This window comes from Acanthopagrus latus, chromosome 24 (genome assembly GCF_904848185.1).
Source record: "Acanthopagrus latus isolate v.2019 chromosome 24, fAcaLat1.1, whole genome shotgun sequence".
Classification (NCBI taxonomy): domain Eukaryota; kingdom Metazoa; phylum Chordata; class Actinopteri; order Spariformes; family Sparidae; genus Acanthopagrus; species Acanthopagrus latus.
Genome location: NC_051062.1, coordinates 11,326,705 through 11,350,377, shown reverse-complemented (window position 1 = coordinate 11,350,377; position 23,673 = coordinate 11,326,705). Strand labels below are relative to the sequence as shown.

Sequence of the window (23,673 nt, the reverse complement as noted above, 5' to 3'; positions counted from 1 at the left end):
ATATGAAAAGCTGTGGAGAGATTTATCAGTTCAGAAGTACGACATGCCAGTCACATGTTTTCTGACCCCATTAACTTCTGGTGCAGATCTGCACGCAGAGAGAGATCCAGGACATTACGGTCTTTTCATTTTGGGGTGCCCACATTTTAATGATAAATACCAAGTTGGGTCCAAAAGTCTTATTTGGCGATCAGGGAATGGGACTCAACAATCAACCATCTTCTTCAGAATGACTTTAAAAGTTACATAGTGTTGCGTTAAACATAAGCTTGATTGAAGTAAAGTGGACTGTTGGACCCTGGTGGAGGTTCCTGTTAGCAAATTAATTCAAACAACACATTGTTGACCCTTGACCACCAAAATCTTACGATTTGGTGTACATTTTCCAAACGTGTCCATGGATCAACATCCTTCTTTGTGCACTTTCATTAACCATTTCTCCCAGAGTAGAGGAGCCAGTAACTACGATGGTTTAGTTTAGTTTAGTTTGCTGGAGAACAAAACTTGTAACACAGCATACAACTGATACGTAATTTATTTGATTAATATCATCACACGTCCATTTTTTCTACAACATCAGGTTTCCTTCAATGTCAGTGCATTTCATAGGTCAGCAAGACAACCAGTAGAATCAAAAAAAACAAAACAAAACAAGAGAATGCCAAAACCTAGAATGAAAGTGCTTAGCTCTCAACATCAAGCACGGAGTCTCAAAAGAAAGCACACGCAACCACACAAACAATACATACGCCGTTGCATCTGTCAGGTAAGTAACTGATGAAAATGCTGTGCTCCTTCGCTGGAAGACACAGAAAGAGTTTGCATAAGGCACCGAGACGTGGAGGGGAGTAGCTTATCGATGGCGGGGTGGATTTCCTCTTTCTGACTGGGGGGACGCTTTGAGAATGTGAGGCGGCGGTTTAGTCGAGGGGGGAGAAATATTACATCGTATGTACATCACAGTATAGTAGATGCAAAGGAAAGGAAAGAGAAAACACTGATCCAACACTTGACGTCTGTACAAAAGTGGCTCAAAAATCAGAGCAGTTCAAGCGCGAGATGGGGGAGAAAGATGCATTCAAAGAAAATAATATTTATTTGCATTACAAAACAAGCAAATTTGGTTAAAAGCTCTTCATGACAGACACTTATAAATTGAAGTAATGCAGACACAGGAGCAGTATACTTACTGCAATCAGTGTGAACAGAGAGACTTTGCTATCATGCAAGCAGGTATTTTCACCATCCACCGTTAAACCACAGGACTAAAAAAAAGAAAAAAAAACAAGAAGGGTGTGAACGGTGGGGGAGCAATTCTTTAGATGCATTCACGTGTGACTCACCCGATCGTGGTCGTTTTTCGATAATTAAAAAAATTTGGTTATTCGTCAGCTAGTCTACGACATGCCATTCAAGCAGTGTGACTACGTCAACACATCGATATCGATAAAGCATCAAACAACAATTAAATACATGAGAATTTAGAGATGAATAAAGTAGATCTAGATGCACACAACTTACCTGATAAAGCAAGTTAAGGCGATATACGATCACTGTTGAGACTATCGTCTGAACACCTGAAGTCATTATCAAGGGCAGCCTTACCCGGTTAAAGGGTCACTCCACCAATTTTACAACATGGAAATAGATAAAATCTTTTTTTTTTTTCAGGAAAAACATGCAAAATGGTTCATGGCGAGAGACAAATGATCTTGAAATCAAATCAAGTTGATTCTCTTTCTTAAAACACACGTTTATCAATTCAAAGCTGCAATATGTTATGTATATCTATAGAAGTTAGCATGCTAACTTTCTGGGCCAAGTTGACGGCCATGTTGGTGACAAGAGATGTAGCTCGCAGAGTTGTTTCGCAAACATTACAACAAACTGCCACTTTTTTTGACTTCCAAAATGATCTTTAAAAGTTTAAATCTTTTGTCTTTCGCCATTAACCAGAATACAGATTATTTCTGAAATAAGGTCCCATGGATGAGGGACTTTGTCTCTCCTTGAAAATCGTGACCAAATCTTAGATTCCAGAGTTTTATGGAGCTTATCTCATTATAGGAATATCAGCTATTTTTTTTTTTGACAATTTCCTTTTTTAAAAAAAATGTCATTAAATTTTCTGACCCTTTGTCCCTTTAAACCAGGAAGTCAACATCAAGACTGAAAACCAGGGTAAAGTGCTGGACTAATTCATGGTCAGGAGCAGAAATCTCAATATAAGACCTGAGGAAGTCACTGCTCCCCGCCAAGAAAAAGTTCCTCCTAAACCCACAACTTGTCTCTTTTACAATTTGGGTTTCGTTCAGATAAACAACTGAGACACAGAGTTTTAGATTAGCGAGCTTCAAATCTCCCTTTTTTCCTTTTTGACAGACACTCTAGCTGTTTCCCCCGGTTTCCAGTCTTTGTGCTAAGCTAAGCTTTTTGTCGTTCTTTTATTTGCACTACAATTTATTTTTTCCCGCTGCTGCTCAAACGTTTGGTTGTTTCCTCAAGACAAATTCTTCAGAATCAAACCATCCATGTGTATAAACTATATTATAATACAGGAAGTATTGCCCTCAGATGATTACCTGGAGATCAGAATATTGTGTGCATGTAAATTTACTTCTGGCTTCTTTGTTAGTAGAGTCAACTGTTTGTGGAGGTTTAAAAGCCCTGAAAACTTCTTACATCAACATGAAACATCTGTGTGTTTTCCTCACAGGTTGAAGTATGACGCATGACTTTCGTGCACCAGTCAGGATTAAGGAACATCTGAAACAGAATCTGCCGACAGCTGATGGGTTGCATGGTTACAGTTCACACACCTACAGTCCCGATGAAGCAGATTACTTTGAGTTTTTGTACCTAAAACGTTTTAGAGTTTCACTGTTGCTTATTCAGTCGTAAAATGTTAAATCTTGTCGAGAAAAACGTCGATTTGAAGCAACAGTTCTCAGGTTCTTTAACATATATAGAGATCATGTACAGCATCTTTACATTCCAGTACACTAAATCCAATTTACAACAGTTTCACAGCATCACATCTATCAGGCAGTATTCCAATTGCTTTCTGTCATGTTGGATATCTTATTTTAGAGAAAGAAACTCCTCAAGAGTCGCTTGACATTAGTGTGATACCACAGCTTTAAAAAGGAGGAAGAAGAAGAAGAAGAAGAACCAAATCCAGGTTGATCAGAAAAGCCCAAACTGAGAGCATCATTCATCAGACTATCTTAAGGCTGTGTAAATAGAGTACCATTACCTGTACAAGAATATGTTTCATTGACATTGGATTATAAAAAAAAAAAGAAAAGAAAAAAAGACTGATCAGCAGTACAAAAGCTTGTACTTGGAGGCTTCGTGAATGTCGTGAGAGAGATTCGAGAACGCCTTCGGTCGCACCGTCTCTCTGTCCGTCTCCCTGCGGCTTGCATTCGTCTGTACGTCAGTGCAGGTCGTGCTCTCGCTTCAAAACTGCCAACCACACACACACACTCACTCACACACACACACACACTCACACCTGAATCTACAGTATCAACATCCAAGAAACGAGCTGAAGAAACTAGGATTTGAATGCAGAGTTTTTCCAAAGTGGTTTGTGATAGACCCATCCTTCACCCTGCGGGACAGAAAGAGACCAGTGTCAGAATATTATTGTTAACATCAGCCGTCACATCAGGCTGGAAACAATAAAATGTGCTTTTTTAAAATACAAATAATACCAGAGGATTTGCCTCAAATTAAAAATAATGTCTATTCTGGATATTTTCTCTCCACCTGGCTGACAGAGGTTATGCCCCAAACATCTCCTGTAGTATCTCCCCTTAAATGACCCAGATTCTTGGAAAGACTCAGTGCAAGGTGAGAACACGGTGAAATGGAGAAGGTCCAGCCGGAGACTGAATTAATTCTCAGGGTGATTTAAAATGTATTTAGGCTCTGTTTGTCCTGAACCTGCTTCCTCATTCGTCTCTTCTGCAACTATGAAGTCTAAATAAAAGATCGGACATCAGTGACGTCGTGTTTCCACCGCGCTCACCTCTCTGTCAAAGTATCTGGTCCTCCAAGCGGTTTCGGTCTCGACGCGGTGCCTCTCCTCCGTCCTCTGCCGCTCCTCCAGGAGCCTCTTGTGCTCCGTGGCTTTTTCGATATCCTTCTCCCGTAAGGACTCAGTCACGTGCTGCCACAGGCGTCTGAAACACAGAGTCAAAACTGAGCATCTTCTCACAAAAGACTGACGTGGGTGAGCACAAACTTCAAGGTCAGATTTGGATAAACAACCCCGGCTGCCGCCCTGACCTGGATTCAGTCGGCCCCTGCTTCTCGATCGGCCGGACGCTCTTCCTCGTCACAGGCAGCTTGGTGACGTCGACCACCCTCATCTCTCCGCTGGTGTAGCTGAACTCCAGAACGCCGTTCCACTCACCCTGCACGCGACACACCACCGCGTTGGTGCTGTTTTGCTTCACCTCCGCCGTTACCCTACATTACAAGACACGATTAATACAGTTTACCTGCTATTTTAAGAAGCTGTGTTTACATTGTTAGAGTCCGGGACTCACTTGTGTAATTTGCCTCCGTAAAACGGTTTAGTCTGGAAAGTGATGACTGCCGAGTAGCCCGACTTGGCGCAGCTGATGTTGATTTTGCCGCCCAGTTCCACCCATGGGACGGTGAGGATGGAGCGCGCGTACGCACAAGGCAGCGTGAAGGTGTATTCTTCATCATGCTCCAGCAGATAAAGACAGCCTGGACAGAAAAATAGAGCAAGAGAGGGAGAGTGTTCTTCAATTCTTTTTTATTTGACAGTTATGCTGCCCTAATCAGTTGGTTCATCAGTGCTGAGTCCTAATTCCCATCTTCTCATTAAAAGATTTCACCTAGACAGTAAACGTCATGGGTGTTTTTTTGTTTCTTATTTGCCTTGAATGTCACATAACTTGATGTGTTTCCTCCAGATGACTTGTAAATGTAATATAATCCTGCAATTCTTGAGATTTAAGCTACAAAACCTTCTGCTCACCTTCCCCGATCATCGACACTCCGATGGACATCCCCATGAACTTGCTCTTGGTCCACACGTGCGTGTTCACACACATCCGCCTCTCCTGGCATTCAGCATAGAAGCCGGACACGGGTGGATGGTGGGACACCTGCTCCGCCGTGAAGCGCACTTGGTAGGGCTCCTGGGAGGCGGCTGGGTCGGGGCTTCCCTGTGACGGCTCCTTGGACGCCTCCGATCTCCTGGGAACCTTCCAGGAGCAGTGGAAGGTCTCGCCGATGATGGGGTTGTAGGGCTTCTTGGCGATGGCGCCCTTGCGGCCCTCGTGGAAGGAAGTGAGGTAGTACTCCACGAAGCGGACCATGCGGTCCTCCGGGCTGCTGCCGTCGGTGATGGCCACGAAGAGGTCCGGGTGGGACATGAAGTCGGCGTACATCTCCAGCAGAGAGCGCTTCTCCAGGATGAAGGTGGGGAGGACCACCTGGAGAAAGAGGTCGTAGGTGGATTAACACGTTATCAAAATGGAGCGAAGTGACGCAGACCTGCCATGACCTCGAGGTCACAGCGTCTACTAAATCTCCATATGAGGTCAGAAAGTGGATCAGCCAGATAACTGCGATAAATCAGAAACCCAAGAGGAGGATATCCAAATACTAAAACAAACTGACACTGGAAGATAGAATGTCTGTTCAGAGCTCGACTCGTGGTGTTTAAGTGTCTGTGTGTGTCTGTGTGTGTGTGTCGAGGAGAAGTAATTAGAAAGCAAGCAGTGCTTACATCAGCCTGTAATACTGAAAACAGACCTGAAAATTACTCCTGCTCTCAGACTGGGTCATTTATTCAGCGTCTCTATGAAGTTTTGTGCTTTTTCAAATCGTATTCACACAAACTTCAGCTGAGTTTCAAAGAAGTGTTTATCGGATAAATAAATGCATTAGAAAAACTCAGCAGCAATGTGTCTTTCCAGAGATCATGACCCGGTTACTCACGATAATCCACAGACCTCGCCACTATTTTCTTTTTGTGACACAGCAAAGAAGAAATGTGGCTCAGCTAATGACGAGAGGCCGGCTCGTTAAGATAGCTAAAGTTACAACTCAGCCAAGATGGACGTCGTTAGTGTTTCCATCCCTTGCTGTCATCAGCACGAGCCTCTTGTCAATGAGCAGAGACAGACGCTCAGGTCTGTAGATCATCTTGAGCGACCGGGTCGTGACTTCTGGAAAGAGATGCTGATGTTTTGTTTTTGGCACATCTAGTTCTGTTATATTCTGGAGAAGGGCGACACCTCTACGGCTGATTTCTCCAAAACTCTGCAACTCACACCAAAACAATCTGGCTGGATAAATAACACCACACTACATGAATTTAACATCTTACTGCAGACTGGGCATACCTAAACATGATCCAATACAGAGTTATGTTAAAAATACACGCAAGACTGATAAAACTGATAAGGGTTAAAAAGACACGTGTGTGTACGCTGGGGTTTTCTACAAGGAAGTTATTGTAAACAAACATTGTGATTTCTTGGATGAAAGGATCTAATATGACATAGATATTATATAAAACAGCATAGAGTATAATATCTGTGAATGTGAAATCACAGACATTATCTTCTTAGAATCTTCTGGTAAGGAGGAACGAAGGAAAGAATCAACGTGTGGAAAGATGGCCGTTGTTTTGCCTCTTGTGAGTACGTGGAATTCGACCTACCCGTGTGAGGTCCATGCCCAGCTTCAGCTGGGACAGCAGGTGTAGGATGACGCTGCGCTCCTCCTCCACAGCTCCCAGGTCCTCCTCCTTGTCCGAGAAGCCGTCCTCCGCCTCATCGTCTGCGCTGATGTCTTCCTGCTCCTGATGGAGGAGGGAGGGGAATGTGATGTGGTCAACAACTCCACAGAAGTTGGAAGTAAGTGACTGTTTATATCATGACCAAACTTTTAAAATAAAAAGACACACTGAAATTCAATGGTTTGTATCTGGATTAGAATGCGTTGAGCTCCTGGAGGAGAGAGGGTGTCATTCCCTTGGTCTTACCCCAGAGAAGCTGCAGGACTCGGGGCTGCTGAGCTCCAGCCGGCTCCCCTCCAGTGGGCCCTCCCCGGTCGTGAAGCTGCCCAGGGAGCTGCTGCCGTTCTTCAGGATGTCGGGCAGCTTGGGCTCCAGCCACTCGATGGTGGGTCCTGCCATGGACGGGGAGGTTCAGAGGTGCTCTCGGTATGATCCCCCCCCCTCCCTCCCTGATCCCCCCCAACTCTCACAGCTGCACAGACACACGCCAACTCTAAACTTCCATCCGCCAAACAACACCTCTCCACCACCTGGCTGCTGGCTGGACAGACGGCTACTCCTCAGCCAGCTGCTCTAGACCAAAAGAGTGTAACCCAACTCCTCCGACCAGCCGAGTATCAGGATACGACAGGAAACATCCCCGTCCTCTGACTGGCTCGACCCTCTCGGTATGACGCGAGGGTTTTTTTTAAATGTATGTTTAAAAAGGTGGGCAGAGCTCATTCAAATTCGCCCTTGTGAGTCGTCGGGCGACTTGATCTGATTGGCTGCCGCGATGAGTCTGGCCTGATGAAATATACATCGAGTAATGAGATCTGCTGTGAAAAAAGTGGGACAGTCGCTTTTCCCATTTCAAATCATCCTGACGTGAAAAAGGTTAGGAGATATCAGCAAGTCGGACTCTTCTCTGTTAAACTCACATGTCTGTTTTCTCAGTAAGAGGCTGATTTAAGGCTGCGACGTGTCCTCCAAGTGTTGCAGATGGATATTTTAACCGTGTGAGATCTCATTACCTTCGAGACAGGAGGTAAGAATAGGTACGGTTGCTTATCAATAATGCAAAATAATTCCACTGTCCGTCCAACGCAAACTGTTACACCGGCTGCAGGCCTACGATTTGTTCCAGGCAGATAAGACGCATACAAACAAGCATGAAAAGCAAAGAAACAATCTAAGTATTCAGACACACAATAAACCACTGACCTCCCAGCGAGCCTCGCTGCCTGGCCACCTGCTGCAGGTGAAGGATGTGCAGGCACTCGTTCAGGCAGTTCATGGTGGCCATGGAAGTGGCCTTGAGCATCAGCAGGTCCTGGTCGAGAGGGGACAGGCCAGGGGCGGCGGGGAGGCCCTCGATGCTCTGGATCAGATCTCTGTGCTGGCCCTGGGCCTGGCTCATCATCTGGAGGAGGATGGTTTGGTTATTAAAGGTGGAAATAGATCTTTGTTGTGGATTTTGTTTAAATTGATTGAGATCTTTTAACCTGGAGCAGAGCAGCTGTACTTTCAGACAACATGAACAGCACGCCTGCCAACTGATAAGCTTTAGCAGAAACAAAGCCAAAGTCTAATTTAACTAATATAATCAAGTTTTTCTCCTTCCTCCAAAGAAGACAACTCCTACTGAGCTGTTTACTCGGCCACTAAAGAAATGAATATCCACCAATCAGCTGCGCCTACTCCTCAACGAGTACAGCCTCCTTCTTTCATTCATCCAATCGTTTTCTTAAAGGTTGGCTCTGGAATATTTGTGCATAAACAGTAAACAACCTGAAGATATCCAAACCTTTCATAATGTTTTGCAGTCATAACCCTGGATAATAGATAAAAGCTAGCATATATGTAAATGTAGCCACTGAAAACTAAGATCTGAACTGCCCTGTTTTGATGAACAAATCCACAGAGAACAAAATGCTGCTGTCGTCTAAATGTTTAGGAAATGGCTCCCTCTTGTGGACAATCTGTGTCACAGCAATGAGCCAAAGTGAAGATGACGTTCCCGACCAAACTCCACTAAATCAGCTAAATTATAAAGACTAAGATTTGAATATTTCAGACTTACGACTGTACATCTTATATGAACATAACGCTGCTTTGTTCTTCTAAGAAGCCTTTTAAGAGATCAACACCATCCTCAGTTTAAACATTAATGACACAGTGTAGCTTTTTCTCTGCATGTTACGATTACTTCATTGAATATTTATCACTCTTTTATGGAACTTTTCTGTGATGTGTTTTCCTTTTGCAGTGCTTACGGGGAGCTCTTGTATTTCCTCTGTGTGTTTGTGTGTTACTGCGCTGACGGGGTCGGTTGCGTAACAGAAGTATAAGAAGTCCCAGCGACAGATCAAACTCTGACAGCACTGTGATCGGATCAGACGCAGATTTTCTTGATTTGACTCACATTTCTGCCAACTTTTTAGTCTGCAGTTGGGCAGAAATGTAGGTTAATCAAAAAAAATCTGCATCTGATCCTTAGTTTAGTTTCTGCTTGTGTGTATCTTGTCTGTGGCAACCACACCGGTGAGACCAATGTTTCCCAAACTTCATAAAGACACACAAAACATCTGTGAGTCAGCCTAAATCTGGTTTTTGCCGTACCTCTCTGGCGTCCATCAGGTGGTCCGGCAGCAGTGACCTCTTGCTGGAGTAGAGCGACGAGCCCTTGTTGACCTGCGACCAGTTGAACAAGTTGTTGGGGTTTTGGCTGGGCCGGCGCATTGACATGGGGGAGCTGCCGCTGCCTTGAGACGCCATCGAGTAGCTCCGCGACTTGGGTGGGGGATTACTCTGTGGAACGATGAAAAGTTAGCTGTCATGACAATACTTTGAGCTAAAGTCAGTGTATCAATAACATTTAATGTGAATTATAACTTCTTTCAACTGCAACTTATGTCCCCAAAGGAAAACAGACTGAAAATCTTTATTGCAACCGATTAAACAGACAGTTTGTCTACTTCTTAAACATTTTTACTGTTGCAAAATGGGATAATCAAGCAGAGAGACCAACAAAAATTGACCAGTATTGCTGACTCTGCTGGAGTAAAATAACTCTTCACCATCTGGTAGACTAAGAAGCAGTTGATGAATTTACTTTCTCTTCACAGAGATCCTTTATCGGCTTGTCTGGGAAGATGGTTTATACGGAACAGATTCAAGAAACCAAACTCTGTACGAAACCTTGTTGTTAAAACCACGAGGGGTATTTGAAAAAAACAAAACAAACAACCAATATGAAAAAAAATGTATCATTTCCTGATTTTTTTCCACCCTCAGCTGAAATAAGAGCCTCGGACAGTTCTGTGTTTTTACTTCTCATGTATCTCAAAGAGCATTAAAGTAGAACGTGGGCAGCGTTGTACTCTGCAGATCAATCTCCAGATCAATACTCATGATTACGGTGCTTGCACACAGGGTCAAACTTGATATATTTTTTACATAAACATTAATATTTCACAGATCTGGCTCAGGACCTGTTCGACTGCTCCTTTGGCATTGGGAGGAAGGAAAACAGGAAGCTGCAGACTGTCCGGCTCACATCCGTTCTGTGGCGAAGACACATTTTTATCTTGGATTTGAGCTCATCACATGCACACAGACACACACAGTGCAGCACATATTCAAGAGGATTTACAAACTTCAAGATGTCAAGTGCATAAGATGTTAACTAGTTATCATTTTCTCGTTTAATCTGTGAGGTGTTTGTTTTTTCTGCCCAAAACCTTAAAGATATTTGTTTTTTTGTCACAGAGGAGGAAAGAAACCAGAAATGTTACACATCTAAGAAGCTTAAATAAAATATTAAGGACAATTTTTACTCAAAGCAATCATAGTCATAGTTGAAGCTCAAAATCTCTTTGTGTGCAGGGACAAGAGTGAGGGTTGAGCGCTCTGTCCAAACATGTTCCTCGATTGATAAGAACTCATATGAATGCCAGCCACCACCATCTTACCTTCCCCATGGCCTCTGTGTGGTGCTGCGTGCAGATCTGCAGCCTGCTCACCCAGTGCTGCCTCTCTTTGGCATCGGTGGCTGTGAAAAAGGAAAAAAACAACAATAAAAAACAAGTGAGTGAAACCCTCTCACATTCACTCCGGGATGATCTTACTCAGCATCGATTCCCATATGCCTCTGCATCACCGGCAGCAGATAATGGAAAACATCCAGATCAATACTGCATGAACCTGATGGATGGTGATGGCAGCCGGCCTCGAGCTGAGAAGCAGAGAGAAGGTGTAGAGAAACCGGCCAGTGTGCTCGGCCACCTACCCCTGAGCTTGTACTGCTCCCCGCTGATGGCGTTGACGGTGAAGGTGTGCGAGTCCTCGTCGCTGGGAGAGATGACGGCACCCGCCAGGGGAAGCATCCCGCGGGGCTTCTGGGGCCGCGACTGCTCATTGACAAAGTACTCCAGAAAGCCCGCCTCATTGTTTAAGACGAAGAACCTGCAGGGGACAACGGCATGACATGACAATGACCCTCCCTACTACACACCACCATGGCATTACTTGAATTGGATTAGACTGGATTACAATCACAAACTTGGCTGAGAGAGGCTGGTGGAGTCTGACAAGAGAGGGCTTGGTTGGGACATCAAATATTTTAGATTAAACACAGATGTTCAGGTAAAACTCACCTGTACTGCCAGCCTGTCACAAGGTTGGTGTACTTCATCAGGTAGCCATCAATATTCTCCATGTGATCGCTGGCAGGAGAGGTTATTGAGCAATATGAGATAAAGAAACACTTGTCAATATGCATGGACTGACTACACACCCATAAACACACACGTCAATCACAGAGTATTGCTTAATCATAGAGTGGGTTAGAAGGTGACACGATTTAATCGTTTACTGTCTAACTGGGAACCAAATGTGATCATGAGCCGGGAATTCAACACAAAAAAATAACAGAAGGGTTATAAAACTGGTGTGCTGCTGGGGGCTCACTGTCTGTGTCAAAAAACTACGCCTTAAATCAGTGAACTAGCGTAAATAAATGAGCGTTAGCATGATGGTTAGCCACCAACCTGTACTGCCAGCTTTTGGCACTTGCCCTCCCCGAGCTGGGGGTCCTGTTCTGGGGGAATACATCCAGCTTCCCTTCGCTTTCCGTGATTCGTATAGCCGTGGTCTCCCCTTGCATAGTCACTAGCAACGAAGCCCTCTTTAGACGCTAACTCAGCTTGCTAGCGCTAAGCTAACCTGTCAAGCCAGCTAGCTGGCTAAGTCACAGATTTGATGAAGCGGACGAGCCTCCGTTATGACACAAGAAGAAGCAGTCGGGTCATCGCTTATCGAGACGCACCACACACCCAACGGACGCGGGGTTGTTAACCGGTCAAGTCAAATAACGGGTGATAAAACATTGTCTGTGCTGCTGATACAGGGAGTAGCCTGGTAGCCTGAAACTGCCGCTTGCTAGCTCGCCTGATATTTACTGCTTTGGCAGGGAAGCAGTCATGTGACCAGCTCACGAGCGCAGGCTTCCGTAAATTAAAATAAAAACAAAAATAAATTAACAATAGACTGAAGAATCTACCCAAAACTGTGTCCCTCTAGTCTGACAAAAAATAAATATAAATTCATAAATTTACAGAGGCAAAAAATGTTAAAACGTAGAAATTGAGCTAAACCGGAAGTTGAATTCCTTTTAAAATAACTATAATATAATTAATATTTAAGTAAAATTAAACTAACAGTTTTCAGGTAAAATGTATAGATACATATTTTTCATTTGTTCTTTATAATTTATTCAAAATGTGTAACACAAGCAAAATAATATTAATAATCATAATAATAATAATAATAATAATAATAATAATAATAATAATAATAATAATAATAAATCAAGATGAGTCTTGCTTCTTTAATAAACAAGCAACAAGCTTTTTTTTGTAAAAGAAAATTTGTTTTTATTGTAGTAATTCAGCTAATAATAAGAAACAAACAAAGTTGAAATATATGTGTTTGTACTTTTGTTTGTTGGGTCATGGCAAGTTGTCTGCTAACTTGTATTTATATCCTTCCTCATGTATTTTATTTATTCATTTATCATCCAATATCCACGTTTTCTTGTGGGTACTCTTGAATAAATGGGAGTAAATCACAGTGATCGAATTGAAAATTAGCACCATTTTCGCAAAGAAAAAATACCAATAAATACCTTAAAATAAATAACCGAAAATTGTCTCATGATGAAAGCAACAAGCAATTCTATTTTAAAAAAAAAAAAAAAATACGTTTTTGTTGTTGTTGGTTTTTTTTTTGCAGTTATTTAGTTGATTATAAGGAATACAAAGTTGAAATATATGTTTGTTATTTTTTGGTACACCGTCGCATATTTTTGACTTAATGTAAGCCGTCTGCAAATTTCTATCTTTGTAATTATGTGTTTTAATCATTGCTAAATTAATTTGTTTGTTTGTTTCGACTACTAGGCAATAGAGCGGAAGTGAACCTTATTTTGAAAAGCACCCAGTCCGGAAGTGTCATCGGTCACGACAAAGCAGACGCATGAGTGAGCTTCCAGACGATATTAAATAATAAATAAGGGGGTAAAACGTGAATATCCTCTACGTTATGACTTCTTCTGTTATTTATAAGTCCTCTGTGGCAGCTATGAGCTTTACAAAACTAACTCTAGAGGGAGAAAATTAGTCATGATGAGAGGCTACGTGTGAAAATGTTAAAAGCCAGCGTGTCTCATGTGCTCAGACGTCTTGTGGTGTGTTATCGTGATGGAGCCAAGGCGAGAGGTGTAGCCGTGGCGAGCGAGGGGAGGGCCGAGCCGAGGCTGGAGGCTCACAGGGCGGAGGAGGAAGTTCTCACAGGCGAGGGAAAAACAGAAGAACAACAGTACGTTCAGTTCGGACGAACCGGGGGAACCAGAACTCGCAAAAAAATGCCTCCAAAGAAAATCTGCATCGTCGGATCTGGAAACTGGTGAGCTTTTTTATCACCATCCTCGATGATTATCTCCTGGAAAAAAAAATAACGTTTTATGTAGTCTAACAATGGAAATCAACGCAAACTGCACACGTTATTTAAAGATTAAGTCACATGCACGCAGCATGTAGAAGCTCTTGTGTTTTATTTGGATTATTATTAATCAGAAATATAATAAAAATTTCAAAAACATGGTGTTGATCCATCCCCTCTGTATCCAGACACCACCCCGTTTTATAGGCTGCCAACATGCTACAACATGACGATATGATAATGACTCCTGGGGCTTGATGCATGTGTATTATATAACAGTGCACTTGTGTCTCCACAGAGAGGTCATAGACTGCTTTCTGATTCAGACATGCAAAAGATAATCGATGTAAGATTAAACGCCAGATGTTTCGATAGTTGATAAATCAGATTAAAGGTTAAACTTCTCTGTTTCAGCCTCTTAAATGTGGTTATTTCTGAATGAGGTTTGGTTGTGGACCGAGTGAGACGTGTCCACATTTTTTTTTACACATCCAGCAACCACTTGTGCCTAATAATGGTTTTCTTCACTGAAATCACGTGCAAAAATAAATTGCAATAATCTCTCTGTAGATTTTTTGGGATGCATTAGCATCCAAAAAACTGAATTATCAGCCAGTTTGTATCATTTTGTAAGAAGAAAGATCAAAATTCTCTTATTTCAGCATCTTAAATGTGAGTTTTTTGTTAACGTCTTTTGGTCGCAAACAAAACGTGTGAGGACATCATCGTGGCCTTTTAGGAACACTTACATCACCATTTTCTGACACTTTATAGACCAAACAACTCTTGGCAGATTGCTCGATTGATCAGTCGAGCAATCGGCAATGAAAGTAACTGGACACTTGACTAATTGTGGGCACTGGTGCACCCAAAAGTACATTTTAACCCACATCGTCGCCCCGATTAATCAGCTTTGGTTGTAGACAAAACAAGACTTTGGATGACGTCTTCTCGGGCTTCATGAAAACATTGATGCTTTAAAAAAAAAAAAAAAAATCATTTTCTGACTGTAATATACCAAAATACTAACTGATTAATCAAGAAAATACGTAATTTGTTAGGCGACAATGAACATAACAGTGCACAGGGCTAGTTTTTCACACTGGTGTGACTAATTTTTACATTTAGTTGCATTGGCGCATCATTTAGTTTCACCCAATAACACAATTAGACCTAATTTCTCAACAGATAATTGGTAATGATTGTAATCAAAAGGGGGAAATACATGTTTTTTTTTCTGTAAAGGACGGATTATGGATTGACACAGTGATGTTCTGCTCGCGTCCTCTCTCCTTCCTCCAGGGGATCTTCCATTGCCAAAATAATCGGCCACAATGTCAAAGCGTCCAACCGGTTTGACCCGTACGTCAACATGTGGGTTTACGAGGAGCTGATCGACGGGAAGAAGCTGACGGAGATCATTAATACGGAGCACGAAAACGTCAAATATCTGCCCGGGCACAAGCTGCCCAGGAACGTGGTGAGTGTTTCAGCTCTGGGGAGAGTTTCAAAGCTTCAGTCGTCTTGTGTCAAAAGGTGACGCAATCTACTGCAATCTATGAATGTACTTCGATTGAGACATTACACCGATAAGATAAGAACTTTGACCCGTATGTCTTGCATGTTATCAGGTTTATCTTGCATCACTTTGTAATCGGGTGTGCAATAACTGTTTCTTAGGTCATGCAAGAGTCTGCTCCCCTGGCAGGAAATACTCATTTGTACTCTTTTGTTAAATTTTTCTTTTTTCAAATGGAGTCTGGCATTAGAACATTTTCCGTGCATCAACTCATTGGTTCTCCATGATTAGAGGCTAATGTTTGTTGCTGATGTTCTCCAGGTCGCCGTTCCAGAGATCACAGAGGCCGTCAAGGGAGCAAAGATCCTCGTCTTCGTGATCCCGCACCAGTTCATCGCCAAACTGTGCGATCAGATAAAACCCCACATCACGGAAGGAACCATCGGGATATCGCTCATCAAAGTGAGATCCCGTCATTGTTGCTCATGTCAGATTTCCGCTCGGCGAAAAAAAAAGGGGAAACAGGGCAGCGTTCAGTCACCTGACCTTGCATCATATTGTTCTGTGGCTTCAATACCATGGGACACAGTAGTTGAGCAACACAGGGACAGTCACCACAATGAAACATGAAGTATCCACTACTGTTCAATCAAGGCCGCCACCCTGTCCAGGCCAGAGGTCATGGCACCAAGTGTAGAACAGAAACTTAGACGCTGTTCAGACCCAGTATGTTAGCAGCAGAAGTTTGTAAACACACTGTCCGTTTCCACTGCAGTATCACCAGACTCCCTCAACAAAATGCACAATTTTGAGAGTGGAGATGGTTAAGAAAAACTTTTAGGAACAGCGAAAGCAATTTTGAAGTCAGTGGAGACTTCTTGTAAATTCGGCATTAACGGTATCACATTAAACATTGTCGTCCTTGTATAATGTGTTGGTTTGTCACTCTGTGTTGACATTTAGCAGTTGTTTGAAATCACTGTTTCAACTGATTTGACATTAACACTGAATTTATGAAGACAATATGATTGTATTGATGGTAAACATGTCACATTGACCAATATAGGCTCGACAGGCTTGTCGCCTGTCAAGACGTCCCCAGACTCCCTTAAATAATTGTGGAATTTTATGAGTTGTTGAGTTAAAAGGAACTTTGTAAACATTGTGAAATGCTGTCTATGACAAATTCTTAAATACTTTGGCCTGTTCGTAAATTCAGCAAATACATTTCTTCACAGTTCAGTCTTTTTTGTGTGTAATAAATCATTGTGTCCGTTTTGTACCAGTGATGAACTGTTCCTCGGTCAGGGTGTTAATACCAGCTATGAACTTTATCCACATTGTCTCTTACTATTGTCTTCTAGGGTATCGATGAGGGACCAGATGGACTGAAGCTCATCTCAGACATCATCCGGGAGAAGCTGGAGATCGAGGTCAGCGTCCTGATGGGGGCCAACATCGCCAACGAGGTGGCGGATGAGAAGTTCTGTGAAACCACCATCGGTTAGATTCCGTTTTTTTTTTTTCATTTTTGTCATCAAGTTTATTTAGCTTTCAGCTGCATAAAATCTTACTGACGTTGCTTCCATACAGAGGATGACTAAATATTGAAAGAGGATGTGGTGTGGTGGTCAGATAATGACAAAAACACGACATTCAGCTTCTGTTTCTTCTCAATGAACTTTTCAACACAGGTGCAAAAAATGAGGCGAACGGCGTTATCTTCAAAGAGCTGCTTCAAACTCCAAACTTCCGTATCACCGTGGTACAGGAGAGTGATACGGTGGAGCTGTGTGGAGCTCTAAAGGTAAAGACAGACACACATTGTCATTATTAAGTAGTTATTCCTCATTAATAAGTATTAATCAAAAGCAACATGTATGTCAGAACATCGTGGCAGTAGGTGCCGGATTCTGCGACGGCCTCGGTTTCGGCGACAACACCAAGGCGGCGGTGATCAGGCTGGGGCTGATGGAGATGGTCGCCTTCGCCAAGCTGTTCTGCAAAGGCGAAGTGAGCTCCACCACCTTCCTGGAGAGCTGTGGCGTCGCCGACCTCATCACCACCTGCTACGGAGGACGGAACCGCAAGGTCGCCGAGGCCTTCGCCAAAACGTCCAAGGTGAGCGGGACTAAACGGGTGCATCGCTGTCCTCAGGGTTAACTCCACCTGCCTCAACCTCTTTAAATATCATTGCCCTGATTTCAGGAAACCGAAACCTCAATATTTTGTCTTTGTCTGCAGTCTATCGCTGAGCTGGAGGAAGAAATGCTCAACGGCCAGAAGCTTCAGGGTCCACAGACCTCCGCTGAGGTCTACAAGCTTCTTCAGAAGAGGGACATGGTCAACAAGTGAGTGCACCGACTCCTAAAATAACTGTTTGCCCCTGTCGGCGTCTCTCTTTGACGATCGCACCCTGTTATATAAACACCACTCTTGTTAATGAAAGCCTGTGAATCAGCAGCTCAGATACATTTATGTGTTTTCATTATGTAACTGTTATGAAGTTGCTCAATATGATAGCTGCAGGATAATGACAGGCTGGCATCCCAGAGCATTTCACAGACTGAAGGAATTAATTACATTCACAACAGTGTTTAATGCTCAGTTGTGTTGTGGCAACTGAGTTATATGTTTATTATTGAGGTAATTTTAGTTATTTACATAAGAGGGGCAGAATTTTGGGCTGCATGATGTTTTGATTAGTTTTATTATGATGTGATTAACAGTTAGTGGGAATTATGATTTCTCTCACATCTGGAGAACAAAATCAGGCACTACAGTACTTCAGTATAATTCCGTTTGTGACACATTTTACCTTTTTTATCCACTTCCATAATATTCCATGTTGTGATTTCGATATTTTTTTGTCATGCACCTTTAGCAGAATATGAGAAACGCCTGTGGATTGAAATCCGACCAGAACAACAACTAATAACCATGACCTCAATGTGAAAAACATGCAACTTAATTAACTTCTTTTATGGCAGTGTCAACAAAAAACTGGACATTGAAGGCACCATAAAAGTTGACAGCTGTTGCCTTAAATTACAGAGTGACTACGATCAGTTTAATTAACAACAATAAAACGATTGTGATTGATTCATTCCTCAAAAATAGAAACCCAACACTTTGGTTTTTGTGCCCAATTTTACACAAGTAAAAGATTTAAGACTTTTTTTATGCGCACAAAATAATTATTGCTCACAGTTTTCAGCTCCAATTTGTTAAAATCCATAAACCGCCTCTCATTTTACCACATCAGGCTTCTACAAACAAACAACAGTGTTTAATTTGTATTTTTGTTGAGTGTCAATGAATGTGATGAAATCAGATGTATTAAATCAGTTTCACGGCCGAGGTTGTCTCCCACAGGTGCTTCCACTCTTCTCTCCCGGCTGAACGGGGACGACTGTGCTTAATTGACAGCCTTTTAATATCTGTGTTTTATATGGCTTTTTTTATAATTAAGGCTGACCTACATCCAAGTAAGCAAGAGACAAGGAGGCAATAAACTTTATTTAAATCTGACGTATATCAGGGTGACATCACCGTGAGCAGAGTCTGAACACCTGTGTGAAACAACAACTCCGTTCTGAATATCTGTTGTTTTCTCCTCCAGGTTTCCACTGTTTTCTGCAGTCTACCAGATCTGCTTTGAGGGCAAAGAGGTGAAAGAGTTCATCACATGTCTGCAGAACCACCCAGAACACATGTGAAGGTGTGCAGCCATGTCCACTGCTGCCGCTGCTGCTGTAGCATTTTACAACCACTAGAGGGTGACAGAGATTCATCAGACGGAAACGCACAAAACCGCAACAGAGAGCACTTTGACTTGAGATTATTTGTACTCTTGACATTTCATCAAGGATATATATTTTTTCGTAGCTTCAAAAGCGATTTTTTAAAATTTGATTTTACTGTTATTTTGTGATGATCTCTGTAATATTCATTTGGATCTTGTGCAGCTTAAAATATCAATTAAATTATACGTAAATAAGCTTTGACATTTCTTCCAACTGTGGCAAGTATTAAAATATAAACCTCCTGCTAATGGACACTTATTGGTTTTGTATGGGTAATTTGATTTGCTTTTCACTACAATTTGTTTACTAAAACTAATGATAGTCTTTTTTTATCTTCCTGTGGAGTCGTTTTGTCAATAAAATGAATACATGAGAATGCGTCTTTTCATTCTAAATTGTGTCATTTTATCCATTTTAAAAATATTGTACATCCATCTCGCTCAGTTATCTGACGTTAGGACTTGTTCCTTAGTGGCCGACATTCGCTCGGATCCCACAGTGATTCCCACGAGGGCCGCAGTAACTCAGTATGAGGAAAATGGATTAAAGAACAAACAGCGTCCTTGTAGCTCCGTCTCAACCATGTTACAGGTCAGACTGGTGTATAGTCTCCCACCGTCGGTCTCTATCTGTCTGCCATCACTGTTTCCATGTCGTGCATTCACTTCTGTCTATCTTTGTGTCTGGATCTTCTGCTGTAACCCTTCAGTTCAAATTCTATGTAGACATAGAAACAGACACAAAACAACTCTATGTTGAGATCTTCAAACTGAATCATTACATGAGCCTAATTTAGGTCGCTCTTGACTATGAACAGAATATTATAGCTCAAATCAGAAACAGGCCTCATTGATTCATGCTGTTTGATGCTCAGACACTGAAAGCAGACACAACACGAGACTAATGCTGGCAGTTCTCTGAGGCCACAGCAGGACACAATGGTGGTTTATGCCCACTTTGCAAAATTACCATGTGTCTGTAAATGACACGACTGTCTCCTTCTTGTCTTTAAGAGGATGGACTGCGATGGAAACAAGTCTGCAGACAATGCCTTAGACGGCTGTGTTTTTACACTGCTGTTTTCAAACAATAGACAACTTTTTAGCTTCTACGTCTCATTCTTAGCCATGTAATCAGTAGCCATGTTGCTAACGCTGGCTTTTCAATAGCAGCACCAACAGCAGTACCACTTTTACTCTTGAGTAACTCACCAAAATTCGTCGTATTACATCTGGATAGGAATCCATCCAATATTAGTTGTTGGCATTCTACTTACAACAACAACCTCATGATGGCACTAGAGGTAAAATCATGAGACCAGCAAAGTCAATAGGATTCATCCTCTTGGGAACATAAATGGTTCCATCAAATTTTATGGCGATCCATCAAGTAGTTGTTGAGATCTTTAACAAAGATGGTTGACAGACGCTGTTAGTAACAGTTCTAACTAGTGTTGCAGAATTTTTTTAATCTTGGGAAATTAGCAGAGGCGTTTTTTCTTTGTAATCCGATGGAGAGGTGCTGCCAGAAACTTTTCATTTTTGTATCGTCTATCACAGCGCTACCACTGGTGTTTCCAGTCCAGCTGCCTCGCATGGTCACATATTTGGGACTATTATGAAAAATCCAGCTCAGCATGCAGTTTTGACACAGTTTCTGCTGTTTGAGGCAGCAGGACTTTTAGCATCTTTGTCAGTTTTGACTAAAATTGGTGCCCTGATCCAGCTAAAGCTCCTTTCTTTGGGTTACCCTGGACCATAAGCAGTTATATCTTGTGTAGCTTATATCTAATGTGACACCTTTATCCCCTCTTCAAGTTATGCATTTATCCATTGGTGGCTAACTTTCCAAACTATCTTTCAATGGCAGGCCTCCGTGTCCGCGGCTGCCCAGATCCCAGGACATCAAAGAGCTGGGAAGCCCGGGGAGGGTGATGGAAGAGGCACCAGTTATGGGGGGCAACAAGGGGCCACGAGGAGCTTCATCAGGTTCCCATGGGAGAGTTGGGCCTCGCAGGTCGACGTCCTCCTACCATCCTCAACAGTTACTGTCATCGGCGGGTTTTTGAGCGAGTGCTGAGACCCTTGTGGTGGCCTGACACAAGCATAGATCCTCAGTTTCAAAGAGAAGGGCCCACCTTCAGATGAGAACCAAGTTTTGAAAGAGGAGCTTAATCACCAAGGTAACTTGTCTATTGGTGGCCCCTGACCCAACGCACACATACATCCACTGTCCTCCAGTGAGAGGCCCTTTGGACAGTGGAGGATAATAGCATAACAGCATGGCACAGGTCCATCCAAGCTTCATAAAGGGAGAGTTTAGTTGTTTTGATTCCAAGAGTGAGATGAGAAGATCAATATCAGTCTAGTCTGACTCAATCCACAGTGAAAGAAAAATCGCTTTTCAGTGCCTCAACAGACGACTCAGATGAACACTTTGTATCTCTTTTGTTTATTGTGTATGGAAAGAGAAAAGTCAAAACAACAATTTGTGGTTTAAGCGAGAGTTGTGTTTTGAAGTTAAATTGCAAAGTGACTCCTTTTTCTACAGAAGAAACAGTCCGAGAGAAGCTGTTGACAGTAAACTCTTCCAGACTAAGTGGAATGCCGTCTCTGGAAAGAGGAACATTTTTCTAATGTAATTTTTCAATTTTGCAAGCACCACAAACAAAGTTCCACTCAGCACCATAATGATGTGGCGGCAGATATCTTAAAGCAGCTCTAATCCATAATTTTATATCAACAGTGAATGAGATGATTATGTATAAGTGAAAGGGACCACTTGTGTTGACAAAATCACAGAGAAACTCAACTTTTACAGTCACATTTATGGAGTTATTTTTAGCTTCTTTTAGCTTATTGTTTTGGTTTTTGTAGCGCTCAGTTTTGCCATTGTGGTCCACTCTTAGCAGTGCCTCTTCACCTGCATTCAGATAAACCAATGGCAGAAGCCAAATGTTAAAATTAGCAATCAGCTGTAGAACAAAGTGAAGCAGCTAGCAGCTAAAAAGCCAAATATGTGTCGGTGGAGACCAAAATGGAGCTAAAAGGAGAGTGAATATCAAACTTAGTCATTAAATGGACAGAAACGTAACTCATATTGAATGCTAATGTTGCTATTATTTCCTGGATGCTTAAATAGAGTGTTTGCCAACAATATTTTAAGGATCTATTGCTAACTGCGGCTACTGACAGCTAAATAGCTCAGTTAGCCATGCAGCTGGCAGCTTGGACTAGGAGCTCAGGGACCAGGGAGTGTTTTCAATGCTAGCACAGGAGCTTTGGACCTCACTGGTTAGCATGCTAACTTCAGTATATCAGTATATGTCTCTGGAACAAAATACATAGACATTGTGCTGTTAAAGTAAAATTTATTCACATTATGTTGATAGTTTTAGTTAATTTTTGAATGTTTTCAATCCATATTTATACATATTGCCCCTTTAAGTGCTTAATGATGCAGATAATTCCTGCTGTGTGCTGTTGTGAATGAATTTTTTTCGCCTCCGTCATTCAGAGGTGCCGTAAAAACACTGAGAACTGTCTGTAAATACGGTCTGTAATGAGAATGTCTCTTAACTGCATGAATTTAATCTTTATTGTGTTATTTCTGGATGATATCTTCCCCCCAAAAAACATATTAAGACACTCTTCAGCACATTCCAACATTCGCTTACGGCCCTGATTCATGAGGTGTGATGAGACGGAGCTATTATTCACAGTCGGCTTATCACACCTGTGTCTCCCGTGGATGAATGTCTCAGTTGTGCATCCAAACTTCTCCCCTGAGCAATCCATTAGTATTTTTTTTTAAACAACTGTATGCGGGCCACCCCAGGTCAGACCACATGGTTCACGCCTTTAGATTTATAGTGCCTAGAAGAGCTTTGCGTCAGCGTGAAACCTCACACGCAGGATAATTGAAATCACCTACAGGCAGGCAAGTTTTGGCAGTTTGGCGCTCATTCTGTACACATTTTAATCTTTTTGTCTATCTATTCTTGCATTTTTACGAGCGAGTGAGAGTCTGATCCTGCATCCTGGGCTAATTACAGGCCACTGATCTCGTCAGCTGTCACCGACACACTCTTTTTACATGTCAATGACAGCCAAATGGGACCTCATATCCTTCCTCTGGCTCACACAATGCCCTCATTGAAAGCCTAAGAGACAGAGAGGGAACCAAAGGAGTGAAAGCGAAGGATGCCACTCCTCGTCCCAGCTGGCGTCGCCTCTGCGGCAGAGGGCACGGAGTCCTGTCCCGTGAAATAACAACCACTCCTCCTCAAATCCGCCCCCTTCATGCCTCACCTCTGCCCGGCCGTCTTCATCATCGGCTCGGCCTAATCTGGGCACGTTCAGATTTAGCAACTTTGCCTTCCTTTTGTGCTCTAATGAGAGAAAAAGAGGGTGCAAGGGGGAGCCGGGGGGTGGAGGTGAAGGAAGGCAGCAATGGCGATAGTAGCTTCGGGTTTGTCTTCTTCTTTTGCAGTCGAGGGGGGGAAGAGGAGGAGAACTTGGCAGGATGCCTGGCCGTGGCGCTGCATACAAACACATGGTGGGGAAACACAAGGG

The 23,673-nt window shown here is 42.5% G+C and overlaps 2 protein-coding genes across 5 annotated transcripts; one reads left to right on the top strand and one right to left on the bottom strand.

Annotated features, from left to right (window-relative positions):
- Window positions 1–517: 517 nt before the first annotated feature.
- LOC119015402 (oxysterol-binding protein-related protein 11-like) lies at window positions 518–12,263 on the bottom strand. 2 transcript variants are annotated; one of them, XM_037091354.1, is made up of 14 exons: window positions 11,824–12,263; window positions 11,431–11,499; window positions 11,064–11,239; window positions 10,747–10,826; window positions 10,267–10,338; window positions 9,395–9,583; window positions 7,997–8,195; window positions 7,040–7,185; window positions 6,716–6,856; window positions 5,021–5,480; window positions 4,560–4,746; window positions 4,297–4,479; window positions 4,037–4,190; window positions 518–3,616 (listed from the first exon to the last, which is right to left on the bottom strand). In XM_037091354.1, the coding sequence occupies exons 1-14, from the start codon at window positions 11,937–11,939 to the stop codon at window positions 3,560–3,562; spliced, it is 2,229 nt and encodes a 742-aa protein (XP_036947249.1). In that variant the 5' UTR covers window positions 11,940–12,263; the 3' UTR covers window positions 518–3,559. The 2 variants fall into 2 exon arrangements, with proteins under 2 accessions (XP_036947249.1, XP_036947250.1); XM_037091355.1 differs by lacking the exon at window positions 10,267–10,338 and having other exon boundaries at window positions 11,824–12,262.
- Window positions 12,264–13,230: 967 nt separating this feature from the next.
- LOC119015570 (glycerol-3-phosphate dehydrogenase 1-like protein) lies at window positions 13,231–19,479 on the top strand. Of its 3 annotated transcripts, none has more exons than XM_037091668.1 (9): window positions 13,231–13,313; window positions 13,511–13,738; window positions 15,077–15,254; window positions 15,615–15,755; window positions 16,658–16,796; window positions 16,988–17,100; window positions 17,181–17,414; window positions 17,538–17,644; window positions 18,916–19,479. In XM_037091668.1, the coding sequence occupies exons 2-9, from the start codon at window positions 13,698–13,700 to the stop codon at window positions 19,010–19,012; spliced, it is 1,050 nt and encodes a 349-aa protein (XP_036947563.1). In that variant the 5' UTR covers window positions 13,231–13,313; window positions 13,511–13,697; the 3' UTR covers window positions 19,013–19,479. The 3 variants fall into 3 exon arrangements, with proteins under 3 accessions (XP_036947563.1, XP_036947562.1, XP_036947561.1); XM_037091667.1 differs by having other exon boundaries at window positions 13,277–13,350; XM_037091666.1 differs by having other exon boundaries at window positions 13,278–13,738.
- Window positions 19,480–23,673: the final 4,194 nt, after the last annotated feature.